Below are 21291 nucleotides of genomic sequence, written 5' to 3' on the forward strand. Positions count from 1 at the left end.
TATCTGATCCCGCACGCACGTGTTACGCTTGGTATTGGTTCTGCAGATCTTTCTACCTGTAAAGTGATACAAATTGAAGGCTTGTGCGTCACACAGCGAGGGCCGCTGTACAGACCTGCAGGATGCGGCTGCTGGCGCTCTGCGTCGCGTCACGCCAGCGCTGCAGCTGCTTCTAACACTGTGCGGTTTACGTGGGCGTTCGGGGGACACGTGCCAGACTCTTCAGTCTGCTGTGCATTTGGTTGCTACATCATGATGGTCCCTACGGGGACAGCGGACATGTATCCTGTGCGCCGTCCTCCTCTGCAGCCCCTGGGACTACAACTCTCAGCATACTTTGTTGTCTTAAACTTATAGAGGTTATCGGGTTCTTCAAAACAAGCTGCCCCTCGGTTAAGGCATTGATGTCAGATCGGTGGGGGCCGGCCCTCAGCTCCCCGCTGCAGAGCGGTTGTTACATTGGTCACCATACCACCGTACATTTAGCGGCGGCTGTGCCCGGTACTGCAGCTCCGTCATATGGAGGGTATGCAGCCATCTTCAGACAGCTGACTGGCAGAGACGGACCCCCGATATTGATGGGATGGCCTAGGATTTAATAGTTGTTTTCTTCAGTAAGATTATAGCCGACCTGCGTCTGATCTGTAACTACAACTCCCAGCATGCCATGGCCTGTAGCTATGCAGCAGCTGGAGAGTGGTCAGCTGTCAGGGCATGAGGGGATTTGTAGTTCCCAAACAGCTGGAGCCCCTCAGGATTTGGGCTTCTGCTCTGCAGGAATGTGCGCTGGGATGTAAAAATGGATTGTGTGCCGTCCAGCCGGTGCATTATATCATATAACGTCCAGAGAGGTCGTGAGGTCAGTGCTGGGCGACAACCAGAGAGTCCCACCAGCTGTTCTTGTGAACGGACTGAGGATTTCAGGGGTTTGTGTGCATTGCTGCCGATGTTGTAGCCAGTGATCCCCAAAGCCCTTTCCTTCCTCCTCATTAATAACGTCTTTCCCGAGAGGTTCTGACCGGAGTGGTTGGAGAGCTCGCTGCTGACACGGGTGCCTGCTCTGGAGGTTAATGCAGCAAAACTAGCAATCCATACGAGAAAACAGCAGGTAGTCCGCTGACGTAGCACGGGCAGCGCTCTCTCCCGTGAGCAGGTAGTCCACAGACATGGCACAGGTAGCGCTCTCTCCTGGGGAAGAGGTAGTCTACCGCTGCGGGGCATGGGCAGTGCTCTCTCCCGGGGGCGGAGGAGGCTATTATGTACCGGCACTGCATACAAGGCCACCACCTGTAAGGACCATGGAATTTGATGCGGAGTACAGGCTGCTGGAAGCGCCCCCTGTATTCTGCCGCTGGAGCCTGCGGGGCAGCCGTGTTGTATTACTCCAGCAATATGAAAGTGCGATGTAAGGAATTCCTCGAGTAATCCAGACTTCACCCTTTATGCTGCCTGAGCCGAAGTGTGAAATGGCGCCCCCTATGCTGCAAAACCCCCCAAAAAACACCAATTTTACAGGCATTGAAAGCGCCGATACCCAATGTGTTTGAACCCAGAAGTAATAGTGACACCCAGAGTGTATCCCCAGTTGTGCAGAACCCAACAAGGATGTACCTCAGTTGAGGTGTAGTCCTGTTGCTGCTGCTGTAATCCCTGTGACCCCTGACCCCCCCCCCCCCCCCATGTGCTCTGTGCACAGGCCGACATCAGCAAGCAGGGAAGAGGATGGTCAGGGGGGCACGGACTACAGCGGCGGTCACTGCTGGACCGGGACTACACACCAAGCGAGTGCATCCACCACATGAGGCAGCAGTCTCGGGTTGCCTCATGGTAGGGGCACCCCTGTACGCCCCCCCCCCCCCCCCACATCAGTAACCATCATGGAAGTGCTAGTTGCGCAGTTTCTAGGGCGATCTACACACTGCCCCTCCCCCACTCAATAATCACACGGAGACAGTTTAAGATATACAGAATATAAAATGTATTTATGTAAAAAACATGCTGTGTTAACATCTGAGAACATTTCCAAGCTGTTCTGCGCGGCAGGAGAGCTGCGTACACTGCGGGATACTGACACATTGTACAAAGTGAGGAGCAGTTGTATTTGTAAAAGTGCAATTCACGTCTGCGGCCCCCGGGGGCATCGGGGCTCTTTGGTCCACTACATAATAATCAGACAATAACATGGAGAACTACAAGTCCCATCATCTGCTGCGTATTTACAGCGGGGCGAGGCCTCCAGAATGCTTGGTAACCCCGTAATACCGCAAGGACTGCGCAGGCTTTTCTACAGCCGTAACGACGAGCCTTCCGTTAATACCGCGCTGTAGGGACGGGTTTTGCGCGGTAAAAGCAGCGTAACTTTGTTCTGCGGTTGACATGAATACGGAGACATCGGATGAGAGGCGGGGAGGTTTGACATTTTAGTATTTTTACACAATAAAGACATGTTTTTTCTGCATATTTACATCGCCGCGTCCCGGAGCCGTAGGAGGAGCTGCGTTTTCTTGCGGGACAAGTTGAAGTTTTTTGGAGTACATCGTTATTGTGCAATTTCTCGTAACACCTTGTGGGGAAGGGGGTGAGCAAAGAAAAACCCTGCAGGTCAGCCATGTTTTAGGCAAGTGCCTCGGGCAGACCTGTGGGTCCCCGTTAGACCACCGAACCCCCCAGAACTACATTGTAGGCCTGATGTGCTGACAGGGCGCCTCCCTCTGTCAAACACCTTAGATGGTGCAGTTGTCATGACAACAGCATCTAAGGGCGTAAGACGATCAGCGATCAATCAATGCCCGATTTTTGGACCACAACCAATCTCGCTGAATGCGGCCAGCAATAACGTACATTATTGTAAGCGGTTCTATTCACACAGGTGAGGTTTTAATTGGATGAATAGTCTTTGAAACAAAAACCGCAGCTTGTCCTATTTTGTTGCAATTTTCAGTCAAAAATCACCCATTCCAGTCTCTGGGTGCGTGTAAAAGTAGATTGCATTTATTTCATGCGACTGAGATCCGTTTTTATAGCATGTAACCATGGTAACATAAAAAAAAAGTGTGCAGAACGCATCATGCGGTTTTTCCATGCTTAAAAAACAAATACAAAAACGGATGAAAATTGCAGGCAAAAAAAATTTGCAGAAAATCGTGTGAAAAATCACACTAAGAATCCCGCCGATTTTTCAGCCCGTGTGAACACACCCCATGGCTGTTAGTAATATTCGAGGTGTGAGGAGTTCAGCGCACGGAGCGCTGCCGTGGTCTTATGAAGCTCCTCTGTAAAAAGGAGAAGTACCCTAAACGGCTGCAGCAAAAACAAAAACAGACCCAGGGCAGTCAGTAAGGGGTTAACTCGCCCAATCTGAGAACAGCACATCTACCATCTAAGGGATAAAGGTAACAGACGGCGCGGAGCTTTGTGCCGCACGTGCTGCGGTTACGACAACATGTAACATTCATGCCTGGTTGCTATGAGCAACTGCGGCGCTCAGTCCGGAGCCGGTGACCGCCGCGAGCGATCAGGGTTATACTGGTGATAATCCCAGACTCGTTCTCTGCAGAGGCGCTAACACATGTCACGCCGCGCACATTCCACGGCCGCTTGTCTGATGCCGTATATCGCTCATGGAAAATCCATCAGAAGCGGCGCGGCCGGCAGACAACGTGATCGGAGATTCTTTGGTACAATGGCAGGAAGGCACTGCGGTGAAAACATTCACATTGCTGAGGAAAAACAGAATTTCCTCATGTGCAAATATGGCGGCGGTCCAGGCAGAGCGAGCGCAGCTCCCGCATTAGGTAAACACATTAAGGCTTTGCTGACAGCGGGACACGAAGACTCGCTGCGAGGTACTGGCAGCAAGGATCCTGGATGCTGAGGAGCAACTGCACACGGGAGGAGAGGGTTTACTGCAGCACAGTGGGCGGTGGTACGTTCAGGGGACAAATGGGGTAATTACTTATGTACAGAAGTAGCAGAGCTGAATTAGTTACGTCTGATCTTTTGGTTTACACTTGGCCTGCAGCTCCGTCTCCGGACCCCTCTACGGTGACAGCGGAGGGCCGCGCAGTAACAGCGGCTCCCGTTCTGGCAGACTTTGTGCCGTTCGGGTATTACATCCGAGCGGCTGTAGCCGGGAAAATGCGTGGTTGGCAGCGGTTTTTCCTGGCAGATTGCTGGGGGAGCCGAGAGGTGACCCCAGGCCCCGCTGTGGGGTTGGTGCAAGTTGTCAGAATCCCTTTAAGGAGGCCTGGAAGAACTTAAAGTGACGCCCCAGTTGCAGGATGAGATTCTGTCCCAGGACAGGAGGGGCGGTGGGAAGTTACCCGCTGTCATTCTTCTCTGCTGCTCCTCCGATTCACCAGTTCTGGGCGCAATTTTCAGCCGTCCAAGATGGCTGCAGCAATTTTCTAACTAGCTTTTGCACACTGAACACTGCTCTGATAGGCCAGTGCTGATCACGTGACCGGCTCTGGACCATCAGAGAAGAAGGCATAGTGCATTAGTAGTCCCCGTGGGATCAGGAAATCTGAAGACTGCGTCGGCCATCTTGGACCCAGAAGCGGCGGATCAGATGGACGGCAGAGAAGCAGAATCGCAGGTAATACACGGCCCTCCGCTCGCAGGAGAGAACTTTGTCCAGAAGCCGGAGGGTCATTTTAAAGCCATATTCACACAAGCAAATGCAGCATCGGTCCAAGAGACTCTGAAAGATATCACACGCACAGACTTGCAATTTTCCCCGCGATTGTGATGCAACGTGAGACATCAAAGCGCTGTGTCACTGAACACGCGTGAAGACGGCATGTTTTTTCTATAAGAAAAGTAAGAAGTTGCATCGCACTTACATGAAAATCGCATTTATATGCAAGTGCGATACGATTTTTTTTGTGGACACAGAAAAAAACAGGCAACATCTCCTAAATGGCGCAAGCCACGATGCTTCTATCTTGCAGCATCACTGCGGGAGACAGACTGGCCATGTAAATAATGGATTCTATTTTCGTGTGTCTCCCACCGCACTAAAGTGGTGCGATAAAAGCGCCCCGACTATAGCGTGGGCGGATCATAGCGACAGTTTACTAGCACTTGGACCGGCCGCTCCGGGGAACCTCAGGAAGTGGCGGCAGCGGTCATCGCCTTCTCTTTGGATTACTCAGTAGACCCGTGCGATGCGATTTATGGCTTATCGATTCCAAGGAGGCAAACCCCGACTGGACCGAGGATAAGAGATTGTCTCGCTTTATCGTTCTGGCCGCGCCGGGGGTGACTAAGGAAGCGTTCCTATGAAGCCTATTTCTACGTTGTGGCCAGGATATCTGCGCTGACGTGTGATTGAAGGGAGACCATGCGGCACGTACAGCTCCATGCAGACCCACTTCCAGTTTTGTTCCTTGTGCCGGGACACGTTCACACTAGTAGCAACGCACAAAAAACAGGTCCAAATCCTGCAGCCGCTTCTGTGGACAACTACATTGCGGTTCCACACACGGGGAAAGCGCGGCGTGGCGACAAACCGCAGCTCGGCCCGATAGCGCACCGCGGGAAAAGCCAGACAAAACCCGTTTGCTACAATGTAACATCTGGCTGCGTGAACGTATCCCGGCGCAGCTGCAGGGGAATGTGAGATAGGCTCCGCCCCCATGACACCTGCTCTTTGGACACCTCGGATAAAGCATTATATACCACAGAAATATACAAAGGCGGCTCATATAATCTATAAAACAAGCTAATTAGTTCTTCTACACGTTGGATTAGACACAATAAATAACAGATTCGGCATTCAGTATTTACAGGTGCTGTCGGCAGATCTCTACTTACAATTTAAGGCAGGGATCGATGGGCGCCAGATTCGGGGTGTTGGGGCGAGGCAGCAGGGGCTGTACATATAGGGGGAGAACAGGCAGTTTGGCTCTTCAGGATCCCTGCTTTAAACCCTCTATACAAAGGACGGCATATAATATCTATTCGCTAAAATCGAAGCATCTGGTTTCTTATGCGTCGTATTGATTATGGTCGGCTGGACAGGAGAATTAAGGGGTTTACAGGATGAGGAAAAACACGGTGGCTCCCTCTCCAAAGCAGCGCCACATCTGGTTGTGTATGGTACTGCAGCTCAGTACTCTACACATCCTGTGGACTGCGGTTGGTGCTGCTTTAGGGGGAGAATATACCATTTAAAAACAAAATCCTTGCCTGCTCCTTTAAAGTGACGCTGCAGTTCCTGGCTGTTCTGTGTCCCAAGGATCCACTGATTCGTGCCACGTTTTTGCTTATCCATGAAGACCACCGTAATGTTGAGCCTCATTCACACCGGTATACATTCATAATACTCCATACCATGCCAGTATTGTTATGCATGTAATCTGGAGAGCTGAAATCCCACTGATTCGCATCGGAGCATTCAGACGAGTTTTACACGTGTGGAAAAATAGTGCAGCCTGACTTATTACGGTCCAAAACAGCCCATTACAGTTACCGGATTGCATAAATACACTTCATGCATACATATTCACTGCGCACTTCTGCAGGAAGTCAATGGGGCTTATTGCGTATTTTGTTTTTTTGTGCATGTTATAACCACAATGAATCTGAGATCTGTCAGCTCTTCGCCTCCCGTACAATGACAAATGGCGACAGACATGTTTACTACTTTCCATCTGTAAAAACGATGGGGATTTCACGGCCAGAAGTGAATCCGGCCTGTGAATGAGCCCTTAGACCTAATGCACACTCTGCAGCAAGATCCCGGGCCGACATGATCGGTGCTGGTTAACGCTCACGCACTGCCAAAGCTCAGTGTGGATTGGGTAGTCAGAGGATTGGAGCAGCCATCTTGGACAAGTAAAAATGGCACCAGGAATTGGCGGATCTACAGGATAACGGCACAGAGGACCAACAGAAGGTAATCCATCCCCCCCTTTTGGTTCCTGGACAGAAGTGGAGGGTCAGTTTAAGGCTACAGCAATGGGGAAGGGGTTTAGGATGTATATCTGCACTGTCACTCCGATAACTACGAGAGTGGCTCCTGGCAGTGGAGCATACTGGAACTAGTAGTGCACCACAGTGGAGTGTCACGTGTTGCCCTCTTCTGAGTGTGGGAGCCTATAGGGGTTACTTATCTATGTCCTCTGGCACATCCTGAGCCACTTCAGTCCTGGACTCCAACAAGCAGCATCCGTCTCACGGCGCATTTAATTTCCTGACAGTTGTCACTTTGAGCGATCGCTCTCCTTAGATCTTCCCGATCATCAGTCACATCTCGGCATCCTATAGATTTCTCCGTCATCAGTCCTGGGATACACTTCTTATGACAGGACAATGAGTCTTATGGCTTTGATGTCTCCACAAGTGCGGTGGAGATCGGTGCCAGGATATTGTTTGTGGTGCTGGAATCGGCAGCTTGCAGTGGACGGAGAGGAAACAGAAGGTGGGGGGGGGCGAGGTTGGGGGGGCTGGCGGAGGTCAGGGAAGGAAGCCTTTAGTAAGGCAGGTCCTGGCAGCGGCAATCTTCTATGTTTGATTTCTCACAGGCAGCACAGAAAACTCCTTCCTGATAATTTCATTAACTGCAGACAAAAGAGAAAAGAAATAAAGTGATTGCAGACAACGTAAATAGAGATCCTCAGTCCCCAGGAAACCGAGGGGGCAAATACTAAATCAGCTTCCGGCCCTGTCAGCTTTACCTCCTGTACAATGACAAATGCCTACAGACACATTCTACATCCCGGAGGTCAGGATATAACACATTAATAGATGCTCATTCCCATCCTCCACTCGCTTCACTACTTTTCTAGTTGCAAGAAAAAGTAAGTGAACCCTTTGTAATGACCTGGATTTCTGCATTGATGAGATTGCATCTAAATCACAATTCTAGACATACACAATGTAACTAATGACACACTCATCATCCTCAGTGCAGGGTGAAAAACTAAGTGCACCTCTGTATTACTGACCTCTACAAGAACCAATTGGTAAAAGGTGTCACTTTACCCATTAAATGAGGGCACACAATGCCTGGTTACAGACAGATGTGTTCTTCTCAGTGATTGGTCATTGTGAGCTACGGCTCAATGTAACGCGACTGTCGGAAGTCCTCACAAGATGTGTTCTAGAGACGCATGAAGATGGAGAAAGGTAGAAAACCTGGATGGACGTCAATCCCTGATAACCGTGGGCAGCAAAAATGCACTTTGAAATTCTTTCCTTTCTCAAAGTAGTTAAACCACCCTAAGTTTGGGTCGAGAAACACGAATATGCCATTAGATTTTGATTAGTATATCTTAAAAACCAGAGCTGCTAATCTAAAATCAAAATACTAAAAATACTCTTTGAAGTTCTTTCTTTTCTCAAAATAACTGAAACTACCCCAAATCACTGGAACGGCACTGAATGTGTTGCTTTGTTCCACCATCCACACAGGTCCACGGCACATGAATTGCAGGCAATATGCGGTGCCCAGCGCTCGTCCCGATCTCCTAACTGAATACCCAAATATTGGTGATTCGCAGTCTTTATGATTGGAGTAATTCAACATTTCTGAGCAGAACACGTCACCCCACAACAAGTAACAAACGTTGTCAGAAGAGCTTTTACAATTCCGTGGCTCTAGCCTGAAAACAAACAAGTTGTGGACACTTAATTGTAATCTATACATAGCAGTCCTAAGATTGAGGCCCCTGTCCACGGCCGAGGCGGAATATCGCTAGCTAACTTTCTGTTCCAGAAACCCCCTTTAATTCGTGTCTCTGCAGCGTGGATGAGCGGTACGGCTGCCAGTGATTACTTTGTGTTTGTTTATAATTGTGGCTTCGATACAATCGGATCACATTGTATTAATCATCAATGCAGAAATCTAAAGGGTTCACTCACTTTTTCTTGCAACTAAAAGCTGTCTAATTTACAGCATACAATTCAGATGTCGGGTTGATATCTTGAGGAATCCATTGTATAGAAAGTGTGTTAGAGATCTTTGGAAACAGCCTAAACCTTTACTGCTCCTACAGAGGCACAGCCATAATCCGGAGCGCTGCGGACGAGCGGCACGCACCGTGTTCTCCACTTTCACGTTTGCGTTGTTGCACAGCAGGAACATCTGTATGATGAAAAGTTCTGCAACTGGCAACTTATTTCGGTTTGTTCCTTTGCTGTGCTCAGATATCATCTGGTACGGGATGGTTCCGCTCACGTGGTGACATCACTGAGGACGTTTTAGGCCATGTTCACCATTTTTTAGGAATCCAGCCTCGTACAATACAATAAAGGGCAGCAGGAAACCCATCTATACAGATTTGAGGCCAGGTCGCCGTGGGCATAATACATGAGATAGTCTCAGATTTGTCAGCCTGGTCTACAGTGGAAATTTGCGCTGCGGTTCTCTCAGCAGTTGTACAACATCCCAGAGGCGGCGTGGATAGCTTGGCACGCTGGACTGCCGGGTTATATAGATCTATAAATACATTATGTGGGTACCAATGTCTGTGCCCAGGAAGTGTGAAGCATGAGTGGGTGACTGTGCCCGTTTACTGCACATCGTGTGTCTCCCTTTATCTGATTGGCAGGGATAGATCCTTCAGAGATGGGATGCAGTGTGCGCCGCCATTATGTGGCCCCCTCAGCCGGCAGATTTATAGTTTATAGGATATCCGTAACTACTAATATTCAGCGCTTGAAAAGAGAGAATATCTGCTGCGGCAAATTTTTCTACATTAAGCCACGCCTCTAACGCCGCCCAATCCCCTTCCTGCCACACACCATCATGGTGCCCCTTTACAGTAATGATGCAGCCTTAGTGCTCCTCTCACAAATATATCCCATCATAGTATAGTATGATCCCCTCTTAGTGCCTCCGCATAGTGTAATGTTCACTCATGATAGTAATGCCCCACACAGCCCCCAATAATGTCCCTTATGCACTATGACACTTCCCTAGTACCTTCCCATAGACAAAGTGTATGTAGTGATATCCCCCCGCATAGTAAAGGTGTGCCCTCAGTGATGCCCCTTATACAGTATGATGCCTTTTTAGTCTCCCTATACAGAAGTGCCCCAGTGATGCCCCTTTAGTGCCTCCAAGCAGTATAGAGACCTCCATACTGATGCCCCTTGGCCTTATCTTCTAGGTTCATGACAAGTTAATACTAGATACAGATGAATCCGGAAAGCTGATGCATGACCCCATGTCAATCTCAAACTCGACCCTCCCGCTCTGGTCCCTTCAGTTGCCGACTGGGTCTTGACGCTGGTGTTGCGTGGACCAATGCAAACTATATCCCATTGCTCTGTGGCATCAGGACTCGCGTTGTGACTGCAAAGACCAGATGGGGAGAGTCAGGTTGGAGATGATGACCGGACATACATCAGCCATCTGGGACGGTTGGGAGGACTTTGGATTATCGGTTCCAGCATTTCCTTGGCAGCGCCCCCATGTGATTATGTCAGTATATGCAGCAGATCTGTGGCGGCTGCAGATGAACAGAAGGGATCCTCAGTGGCAGAGCTTTCCGTAGAAGCGTTCTGTAGGCAGCGGCATGCTAGTGGTAGCAAGGCTTCGCCTGTAATGGTTACGGCCGCACAGAGCACTCGGGGTAACAATGCTGCCTTTTATGTGCTGGTCCATAAGGTTTAAGTGCCCTGGTGAATTCATTTCCTGACGCTTCCACCTACAAAACCCAACAGAAAAAAAGAGATTTCGGCCACAACTAGGAGCTGTAAAAATCTTTAGTGCAGTCCACGCCGGCCATGAATGGGCCTCTGTTTGGTGAAGGTCTGGTTTTTATGCCAGCAGCAGGTGCTGCCAAGCCCTTTCTAAAAAGAGCCATTGAGTGGCAGTACCCAGGAGTAAATGAGGGCGACACAAAAGGAGATGTTCTTCAGAAGTGTGCGCTGGGCTGGAGGTGGGAAATACATTGTACAGAGCCCTCACATCACAGCTTTATAGCTCGGCGGCTAGAAAAGGAATCAGGAGCAATTAAAGAGCGATCAGAGGCTCCGGACTGGCAGAATCCCAGCTATGGGAATGGCAATTGTTGGAAATGTTACAAACTGCAGGAGAAAAAGTGGCTGGATCCTGCCAGAGCTGGGGAGGAGAAAGTGACCCGCGGTCGGCGATGCCCACTAGCCTTCTGTGAGGACGGACAGGGTGCCACACAGTTAGGCTAACTTCACACATGCGATTTTGTCGCAGATGCTAGACCATTTTGTTTCAAAACCTCTTCGCATCACTTGGGGGGAGCAGTGATCAGCCGCGGGTCGCAGAGTTTCTCCCATAGTTTTCAATGGGGAAACGTGGCATCGCACCGCTTGAGATGGGGCATGTTGCGATTTGTTTCCCACATTGCAATGCAGGAAAACATCGATCACATGTATGATGCTATTCAAAAGAATGGGGCTCATATTTGTGCGCCTTGCAACGCGATTTCCTCCCCCATGTGAAGCCGGCCTTAGGGCTAATTCACACAAGGGCCTGTCCGCTCTGCACTGTCCACACTACTTATACATGAATGTTTATTCTGTCATCCACTGATTTCCGCATCCTGCTGCTTTCTCCATATTCTGTGCGTTTCAACAAGACGTTACAGATCATACAAGGAGGTCCTGACCCCTAATAATATGGGGGAGATTTATGTATAAAGGCCCATTTACACGAAGATGATCGCTCAAAAATCGCTAAAAAGCGATGCGTCCAAACGCACGGCCATCGTGCACTTTTCATGTACTGCTAGCTGATTGTTAAATTCAGTCCAGCCTAAAAATCGTCCTTCAGCCTGATCAGCAGTTCTCCACGGGGAGTGCTGATAGCATTGTTTCATGCTGGAGAACAAAAGCAGATAAGAGCCGTTGGGCTATTGACTGCTTTCAGCTAAGGCTTCATTTACACACTTCATTGCTCTTAAGTAGCTGAGTAGATAATTAATAGTTTATGCAAAATGATCGCTCAAAGCTGTCACTGTCGTTTGAGCGATCATCACTCCGTGTAAATGGGCCTCAAGTCAGAAGTTCAGTAATTGCCCAAAACAACCCAATCAGGTTCTGTCTGTTACCCCCTCAACTACTAACCTTAAAAGCAACTTGTAAGCACCTCCGAGCCCCACAGACTATAGGTGAGGGACTGCGGAGATCGGGGAGCTGTGTTTCATGCTCACCGGCTGCACCATTCCAGCAATGTGTCCCTGTGAAATCCGTGCGTGTACAGCGTGACTCTGCAGAAGGCTGTGCGCCCTCTGATTGATCTCTGTGGGAGAGTGTACGCACATAGTCTGCTGAAGAGTCGCGCTGTACGTGCATGGATTTCACAGGGACACATTGCTGGAACGGGGCAGCTGGTAAGTATGAAACACAGCTCCCCTCCTTACCTTAACAGTTTTTAGGGTGCTGGCAGGCTCCCTTTAATATAAAGGACAGGGGTTGTACTGTTATTGGAACACGGTCATCAGAAAACAACTTCTTCTATAAATCAGGTTTCTGCTGTAAACGTTTTTAAAGAGATTTTTTGTGATTTTTATTTTATTATAGATGTCATGATCTACATAAAAAAACCCTAAAATCTTGCAGTTCTCACACTGCCCACTAGGACTAACAGTCTGACACAGCTCACCTCCTCCTCTCCCTGCACACTGACCACTAGCCCTAATAATGGTCTTCCTGGTCTGTAGAGAAAACCTCTCAGCTGTAATCTCCTTATCACAGGCAGGATTACACTGACAGGTGACACCACCTACGCATAGAGAACACAGGATCTACTATTCACAATAGGGGTGTCACAGGTCACCTCCTCTCCCTCCTCACACAGAGCATGCCCACAACAGTCTCCCATAGACGTCTATAGGTGATATCACAGCTCTCCTCCTCCCTCTCCCTGCTCAGAGCAGGCCTGCAATACTCTCACATAGTAGTCAACCTGCCTCCTGTCCACTGTGTCTACAGCCCATGAGCTCTAAATGCTGCATGCAGCTTCAGGAAAGACGGCCGCCCCCATAGTCCTGTATAGATAACAGAATTAAAAAATCTACAAATCTACAATCTCCAGAGAAGAAGGATATTACAGGATATAAATATTAGGTTAAGTGTCAATCCGGGTATACAGGCAGGTAGGAACTATTAGGGGTTCATCCAGGGAACAGTCTGATTGCCATTAGGGAGTCGGGAAGGAATTTTTTCCCCCAAAAGGGCTAATTGGCTTCTGGCCTTGGGGTTTTTTGCCTTCCTCTGGATCAACACAGTAGGATAGACAGGCTGGACTAGATGGACAATGTCTTCATTCGGCCTTACATACTATGTTACTATGTTACAATCAGAAAGAAAAAAACATTAGAAAATTGGCGATACATCCCCTTTAAAGAGGCACTAATTTTTCGTCCGACCTCATCTAATAACTTGTGTTAGTCTCATCATTTCTGGAATATATTTGTATTAAAAATGCTGTTTTACTGCTGTAAATCACTTTTGAAGTGGCTGCCACTAGGGGTCTCCCTTCCGGCTCCTAAGCAATCCACTGTCTGTGGCTAGGTACAGAGCTTCTGTAGTAACAAAAAAGTTTCTTTGGCAATGGGGGCGGGACTATCTTCACAAGCAGTTCCGTTCCCATGCACTAGCAGGCTGACAGATCTGCAGACACTGATAATCTCCACAGTCTTAGCCTCTCCTGCTGTTACAGCGTGTAAGTATGTGTCTGTGTGTGCGCACACACACATATTATAGTGGGTTTACTAACAATTTAGTCAGAATGTCTCTAAATGCCTGAATCGTCCTGGGAAATCAGAGGGGATGGGCATTCAGATACTGCCTCCTGGGTGACTGGACCAGACAGTGCAATGCAGCATAGGAAGTAAGGGCAAAGAAGTGCAGGACAGTGAACTACTGGTAGAATGCTAGACTTGCTACACGCCCCCTCCCTGAAAGTGGGCTGCAAACAGCAGAGCAATAGACAGATTGGGAAGACCACCTGAAATTCAGAACTTACAGACATAAAACCGGGTGCAAACAGGAGCAAATGAACAGGTAAGGAGAACCTGGTGTGTTTAGAAAATATGTTGAAAACTCAGATACACTTTAAGCCCTGCTGGTCCTTCACAGTTTTTACCTGCATGGTGATGCTCCTAGGTAAACTACAACGCAACCCCATTGATTGGTGCAATGGTTGGCCAGCAGCATCACTGTGCAGAGATCGAGCCAAAAAACTGTAGGTCTCAGAGGTTGGGGCCCACCCCCCACAATGTCATCACATATCATCCTAGTGATACGATTTGCCCTTTACTAACCAGTCTGCTTTAGTACAAGGGCCTTTGAAACGTATATGACCAACTGTGAAGAAGATGATGTAATGTCTGTACATGTTGCAGCTCAGACTATCTACTGAACAACCTGTCACTCTTGATGAAGTAACATCAGCATATTATAAAGTAGTGGCAAAGTGACTATCAGTTCTGTAGGATCCATTAAAAGTGGAACTGCAATGTCTCAGTGACATCAGAGCCTGAACAATCCCTGCACAACTGAAGAGAGGAGCTACACAAGACAAAGACCCTAAAATAATCCTAGAATGGTAGAGTCATGGGGTCCAACCCCCTGCTCAGTGCAGGATCACTAAAGTCACTAAATCAATGCGATGAAGAGATTTGGAAATGCAACAAATGCCGACTGCAGGTCCCTCTAATGGGGGCAACTCTGAACTATGACGGCACAGACGGAACCGTATGTGTGACAACCTGATGTCAGTAGATTCCCCCATGCCCATGTTCCTCCCACACTATGATGATGTCTCATAGCAGAAGTACAGAAACCTGAGCCAAAACTTCACAGTGAAGAAGAAAAAACAGATCTGACGAAGTGAAAGGATCAGAAATGTGAGAAACTGCCAGGAAAAGGGAGTAAAATGAGGAGGAGTTACCTTTTACTTTCAATTCTCGCCTCAGAGACCACTGCCCCCGGCCTCATATAATGTTTTGTATCCAGCTAAGGTTTGTATCTATCAGTTCTGAAAAAGATTTGCAAAAACCAATTTTGAGTTTTGAGTAGATACAAGGAAGAAAAAAAATGCTACATCTGCAAGGTACCTGGGGTGGCCTATAAGAGTCCAAAGAATCAGAGATGTCTCGGAGGGCAATGCAGAAAAGTATAGGTACAGATGTAGCAAAGTTTAACCTGACATTTAAACGCATAAAAGTGACTCTCTGGGCCTGGAAACACAGATGGCCCCACCAGCTTCTCGGACTGCCTGATGCAGACTGCTACGCATCATTACTAGAGATGAGCGAGCGTACTCGGAAAAGCACTACTCGCTTGAGTAATTTGCTTTATCCGAGTATCGCTGTGCTCTTCCCTGAAGATTCGGGTGCCGGCACGGAGCGGGGAGCTGCAGGGGGGAGCGGGGAGGAACGGAGGGGAGATCTTTCTCTCCCTCTCTCCCGCCCGCTCTCCCCTGCGACTCACCTGTCAGCCGCAGCGGCACCCGAATCTTCAGGGACGAGCACAGCGATACTCGGATAAAGCAAATTACTCGAGCGAGTAGTGCTTATCCGAGTACGCTCGCTCATCTCTAATCATTACTCTAAGACACTACACCATGTGAGCAGCATGCAGCGTCTACGACTACCAATGCATACGAATATAGTGCATCTGGTACTCCGAGAAGTGGTTTGGCCATCTTTGTTTCTCCAGGTCCGGAGAGTCGCTTTAAGGAAGAGTTCTGTGCTGCAGTTTACTGCCTTTTCAATGGCTTTTGTTGCAGCGAGTTCTCACAGTTCAGTTATACTTTGCTACATAGTAATGGTGATGATACAAGCAGCATCTGCCATTTGGAAAGGTTTGCAGTCATGATTTTTTTGACTCTTCCTGGACCCCAGACAACGTGTAAAATGTCACAAAACCCATCAGAAACGGAATATTCTGTAACAATTCTGGACACATTTTACTTGTGCAATAAATTTCATGATGTCAAGAGAAGAAAAAACATCACAGCTTATGGCAGAACCATGCAGACAATGAAACGGAGCTGAGGTGTATAATAGGTGCGGGCTTCCCCAACACAACAACTGGGTCCTCCCAGCATGCCCCCTGGTAGCCGCATGCAGTCCCATGATGCCCCAAGGCTGCTTTCAGAGGGGCCAGAATTAGCCCTCCTTACCCACCCAAATCCAGAGCTTATTCCACCGCTGCGGATTCTAATGCGGAACTGCCAGCAGCTCCTGGGGCGTCCTGCGGCCAGCACCCCTCACGTGAAAGCCCCCTTATAGAGGTTGTAATTTCATACATTCACACACAGACGATTTGCAGACTTTGGTGCGGATGGCGTTAATATCCGAATCCACAGGCATCTGAGGAGGTGAAATCTGCAGTGACGACGCGCAGCGCTTACTGCCATACTGTGGATTTAGGGTAATTCCGTACTGCAGATGGTTTTTTGCAGCATGTGGGATTTCTTGAACCTTCATCCACATTGTCGCTACTGTAAAACGCTGTGGATTTCTGCTACATGTTGCGGAAATGCCGCAGTTTTCACAGCAAAACCACAGGTGGGAGGTACAGGACAGTTACAGCAGAGCGCCGCCATTGGCTGCAGCAGCAGGTTTACGGGACGTCACATGACACCGGAGCGGGGGGATGCAAGTCTCAGCTGACTTCTTATTGGCCGTTAGTGGCTACAGCTTCCTGTTGGGGCAGATTGGGGTTTCCGTCACTTGTTTGTTAACGGTCCCAGCACACGATGGTTTGAAGAATTTTCTGAAACCTTTTCCTATACGCAGATCGTCAATGATGGGGGTTATAATAGACAGGTTCCTGCTGTACCGACTCACATGACCACTAATATACAAGCCTAGGTGATGTCCGGACTCTACCTGCGGCAATGTCGGGGGATGGGCGCACTTGTGCACTTTACTTGTAATCAGATGCTTCTCATCCGCAGAAATCAACAAGGGAAAAAGATGAAACCCCAAAGACTTACTGTAAAGACTGACCTAATTACACGTGTGAATGCAGGTCTGTGAGCTAGGACTGACCTGAGAGTGCAGGGAGGGAAGGAGCCGCGGGCCCCCACATCTCCCGCTGCCCACGGGCACCGAGCTGTAATAGTCACCACTTCCTGCCATAACCACGAGCAGCCAGTGAGGATCCAAGTCGGTTTTATACAAGGGCTCCTCCTAGGGACACATTTCTACATCTGTGGCTCTTAGGCCGGGCTCACACGGGCGGATGGTTATTGCGGATTCCACGATCGCCGTCCGCGTGGGAGATCCAAAGTAAAACATGGGCATTAAAAGGCATGCATTTTGAGTCACACACGCGGATATGAATTGTGAATTCCACGAGTGGAAGAAAGATTGCAGCATCCTCTATTTTGCTGCAGGCGGCCTCCATTGATGTCAATAGAGGCCGCCCAACCCACAGCCCATATGCAATTAACATGGCGTATGGCCTACAGGTACCCACATCACCGCTAAGCGATGGCACGGGGAATGCAAATGAGCAAGAAAAACCAAGCTGTACTGCGGATGAGCGCCTGCGTGCCTCCACTGTCACCCGTGGGCCACCGGCCGGGCTCACACCCAGAATCCATTGCACCCCTGTGAGCCCGGCCTTAGGCAGACAGCCTCAAAGGAGAGCTCCGCTTAGAATCTTTATATGAAAAGTTACATCATTTCCGAACACTTTGGGGGTTATTAACCCATTTTTTTGCCAGAATTATGGTTTCAAAAGTGGGTGGCGCGCCTAGTTTACTAATAGATTAGGCATATTTCACTCCAGTGCAGATCCCATCGAGTCAGAAGTGGGAAATAACTGCCCTGATACATTGGCCTGTTTTGGTGACTCATTTTCAAGAACTCTGCTTGCTGTCAGTGAAGGAAAATACTTTGGTTTCCATTCAGCGGCAGTTATCCGGAACAGAGCTGGTCTTGTGAGCTGCCCGGTGCTACTAGCAGTGTTCTGGCTGTTCGCTCTACACACGGCTGGTGGGTTTGCTAGAATCTACCATATTTACATATTTCATGTGAACATTCTGTCAGATAGCGATATGATGGAGCTCGTATATGAAAACACATTCATTTCAATCTACTTACATGAGCGATCCACAACTCGGATCTAATGGCGCACGATGTGATCGTTTATTTGTACGCAGATCATGTATCCGTGTAAGAAGAAGCTGATGTGGGAATCTGCACATTGACTTCTATCAAGTCGAGTCCATCGTAGACAAACGGCACACAGATCGAAAATACGCTCATGTGAATTAGCCCCAATACCGATGAAAAAATGTGCTAGTGTTAAAGTTTCCTTAAAGGGGTTGTCCCACTTCTAGTGGTTTTGCTGCAGGAAGCAGACGGCTCTGTACATTGAATAGTGGCCCAAGTGGATACTGCAGGCTGCGTCCCATTCACTTCAATAGAACTCAGCCTGCGGTACCAACTAGGGCCACTACACAATGTACAGAGCTGTCCGCTTCCTGAAGCAAAATAGCTAAAAGAGCGACAACCCCTTTAAGGCAGGGATAGATGCCTAAGAGTCTACTAGAGACGGGGCACCTCAGGAGATAGACCATATTCCAGGCATGTACAGACGAGAGGAGATTCTTTATAGCCATGAGTCCGCCGAGTTTGGGGACTGATTCTCAGAAGGATCTGAGTCCCGCTGGTGGCGCCGTGCGGCCAAGCGATGTACGCTGATCACACGTGTCGTGTCGTTTCCTGCTCTGCATTTCCTATCATGAGATCTGATAAGCAGAACGTGGGCTGATGTCACAGCAGAGAGTGGGCAAGTGAGATTATTTACTGTAAGAGCGCTGGATTTTCCCTGCTACATTCAGGGCATTTCTGCAAAAGCCAAAGTGTCTGAAGTGTGCCAGCAATCGTACCCCCCCCCCCCCCCCCAAAAAAAAAAAACCCAGAGGAGGGGGGTGCAAAAGTTTAGTGGCATAATTACACAACAAACCTCAAATGCCTGAAATCTAAGAATACTGCACCCCATTGTGCAGTCTGCTGCCCCGACATACATAGACCCCCGTCTGCTGCAGAAGGTCTACGGTGGGATCAGGTTTAGGTTCCTAATCTGAGCTACAGACCCACACAAACGTAACCACCTCAGTTAGGGCCAAAGTGGGCGCTGCAGAGCAGGCCTGACATAACAGGATTTGTGGGGTGCACTGGGTGATAAGGGGTTAATAGGTAATACTTGCTGAAACCCCCCCCCAACTTTCACGATGGTGGAGAGGAGGACCGGATAGGTCACGCTTCACGGTGTGCATCACAGGGGACGACCAGCAATAATGTGACTCACGATGTAATAGTTCTACAAGGTGTGTCATCCATGTACAAGTCGAGGCCAAGAACGTAACGGAGGGGGAGACAACGAGGCGGCATGGTCTCCTCCACCCTGGCTCACACAGAAGACACAGCCCTGGCACAAGCCACGGTAGTATTGGTATCTCACAGTCGGACAGGGAATGGTTCTTGAATGCTGGTAAATTGATGCACAAAATATATTCAACACCCCTAGATCTCTGCTTGCTGTCAGGAAAGATGGCAATGTGTGTTCAGGCCGTGTGATGGCCACGGAGGTGCGAGGTGCATGTGAGTGCGAGGTTTCCCATCGAAGACAATGGGAAACAGCCGGTGATGCGGCTAAAAGCTGCGACGGAGGATCGCTACTTCCCTGAAGTAATGTGAGGCGGTTTTAAACACAAAACCGCCTGGCATCTGCGGGAACATCGCATGTTGGCGAGCGCGATATCGGAGACAGAGTCACGGCCTGATATCGCGCTCGCCCGTGTGAAATTAGCGTTCGAGTTTTGAGCAGAATAAACTGTCAGATCCAGATCAGAAGAATCCGAGCCGCATTTGACAGCTATAAAGCCTTGTGAACGCGGAGCGGGGGCTTTAGATGAAGATGGTGGTGAAACCACACTGAGGAGTCGCTGTCTGAATGCGCCTGCGATACGCAGAGAGCAGAGCCCAGGGATTTTAATGGGTTTGTTCACATTTCCGTATTCTGTGCACAAATTTAGGTCCTGCAAAAACAAACAAAAACCCAGTAAGCTCCATTTTTTTGCATATTTAAGCATCAAAGGTTCCAGAGAAAATTGGGGGGGGGGGGGGCAAATTTGTAAGTAAAAGGCAAGGTGATGAGTCATGTCTAGAAGTATAATAAAATATGCCAAAGTGTGCGCAAAAATAGCGTAGTTCATTCCGCAAGTACGCAGTGCTCAGGTGTGCGTGAATACCTACGGCCGCACGTACAGAGGATTCCTTTCACAGATTCTGCGCCAAAATCTGTCAGGATCCACCTGGTTTTAGCATCAGTGGGGTCTGTGCTGTCGCTCAGAAGGGCGAATTTGAAGTCCATATCATGGTTAAAAGAAAGAATTGCTATGTTCGTTCCTGGCACGGACGGCGTTGCACGGGCACACTCAGATCTGCCCCACTTAAAGGGGGAGAATCCACAGCCGAAATCACAGGGTCGGCCCAGTATTTGTGCCGTGGATTATAAGGCAAATCTGTGTCGAATTTTGAGGAGGATTAGGTCTCGGCGGACGGGGCCACCTGTCTATAGTCACGTCCATAGTAGACGTTCTGGACGGTCTCTGTTCCCAGATTATAAGCTGGACGTCCGCATGGGAAAGCGCCTGTTTCATTCTGCAATGCTTTGAGTCATTAACTGGAATGGAGGATTCGTTTCTCATGGTAGCAGCTGCAGAGGGCGGCGCGGGGAATCCTGGGTTCTGCTTGGCTTCACTTCATCTACATATCCTGTTTTCAAGAAAATGTGGCCAAAAACAGGTAGCTGCCGTGTTATCAGCCATGTAAGGCGCCCCTGGTCAAACTGTCCGCCCAGCAATGATGGACAAACAGCCAGGGCAAAGGACGCACCTATATACACACAAGGAGGGGACCGGCCCCCCAACACGAGATGGAACCTTGCTCCTAATTCCTTCCTGTTGTAGGTCGTCGCTAGAGAGGTGCAAAAAAAGCAGGAAAAATCACTCCTCTCCGCCGATCGGCACGTCTCCGCTGACCCCAACCTGGACGCTCTCGCCTGCGGCACCTGGTGGCTAGTCCATTATATATATATATCGACAACTACTAAAGCTTCTCACGGGCCGCGTCGGGCACCGCCAGACAGAATGAAGACTTATCACCCCGCAGCTTATAGTCGTCCCAACGACAGACATTCACCCAGCGCAGCTATAGTGCTAGATATACATGTTTACACCGAACCACCACCATTACAGCCCAGCGATCGGAGCGACTTCCAACGAGGCCCGGTCATCGGTGCTAAGCTAGACGGGTTCTCACTGCCAATGTG

At 49.0% G+C, this 21291-nt stretch overlaps 1 protein-coding gene across 5 annotated transcripts in view; it reads right to left on the bottom strand.

The window, feature by feature from the left end:
- Window positions 1-7147: 7147 nt before the first annotated feature.
- Window positions 7148-21291, bottom strand: part of NFATC2 (nuclear factor of activated T cells 2) — a 134691-nt gene continuing 120547 nt past the window's right edge. For 4 of the 5 annotated variants that reach the window (XM_066587597.1, XM_066587596.1, XM_066587595.1 and 1 more), the window contains exon 10: window positions 7148-7565. In XM_066587597.1, the coding sequence (XP_066443694.1) occupies window positions 7510-7565 (56 nt within the window). In that variant the 3' untranslated portion in view covers window positions 7148-7509. Of the gene's footprint in view, window positions 7566-14884; window positions 14972-21291 lie in introns of all 5 variants that reach the window. The other variant, XM_066587594.1, reaches the window with a different exon arrangement.

Source organism: Eleutherodactylus coqui, chromosome 13, assembly GCF_035609145.1.
Source record: "Eleutherodactylus coqui strain aEleCoq1 chromosome 13, aEleCoq1.hap1, whole genome shotgun sequence".
In the NCBI taxonomy this organism is placed as follows: Eukaryota; Metazoa; Chordata; class Amphibia; order Anura; family Eleutherodactylidae; genus Eleutherodactylus; species Eleutherodactylus coqui.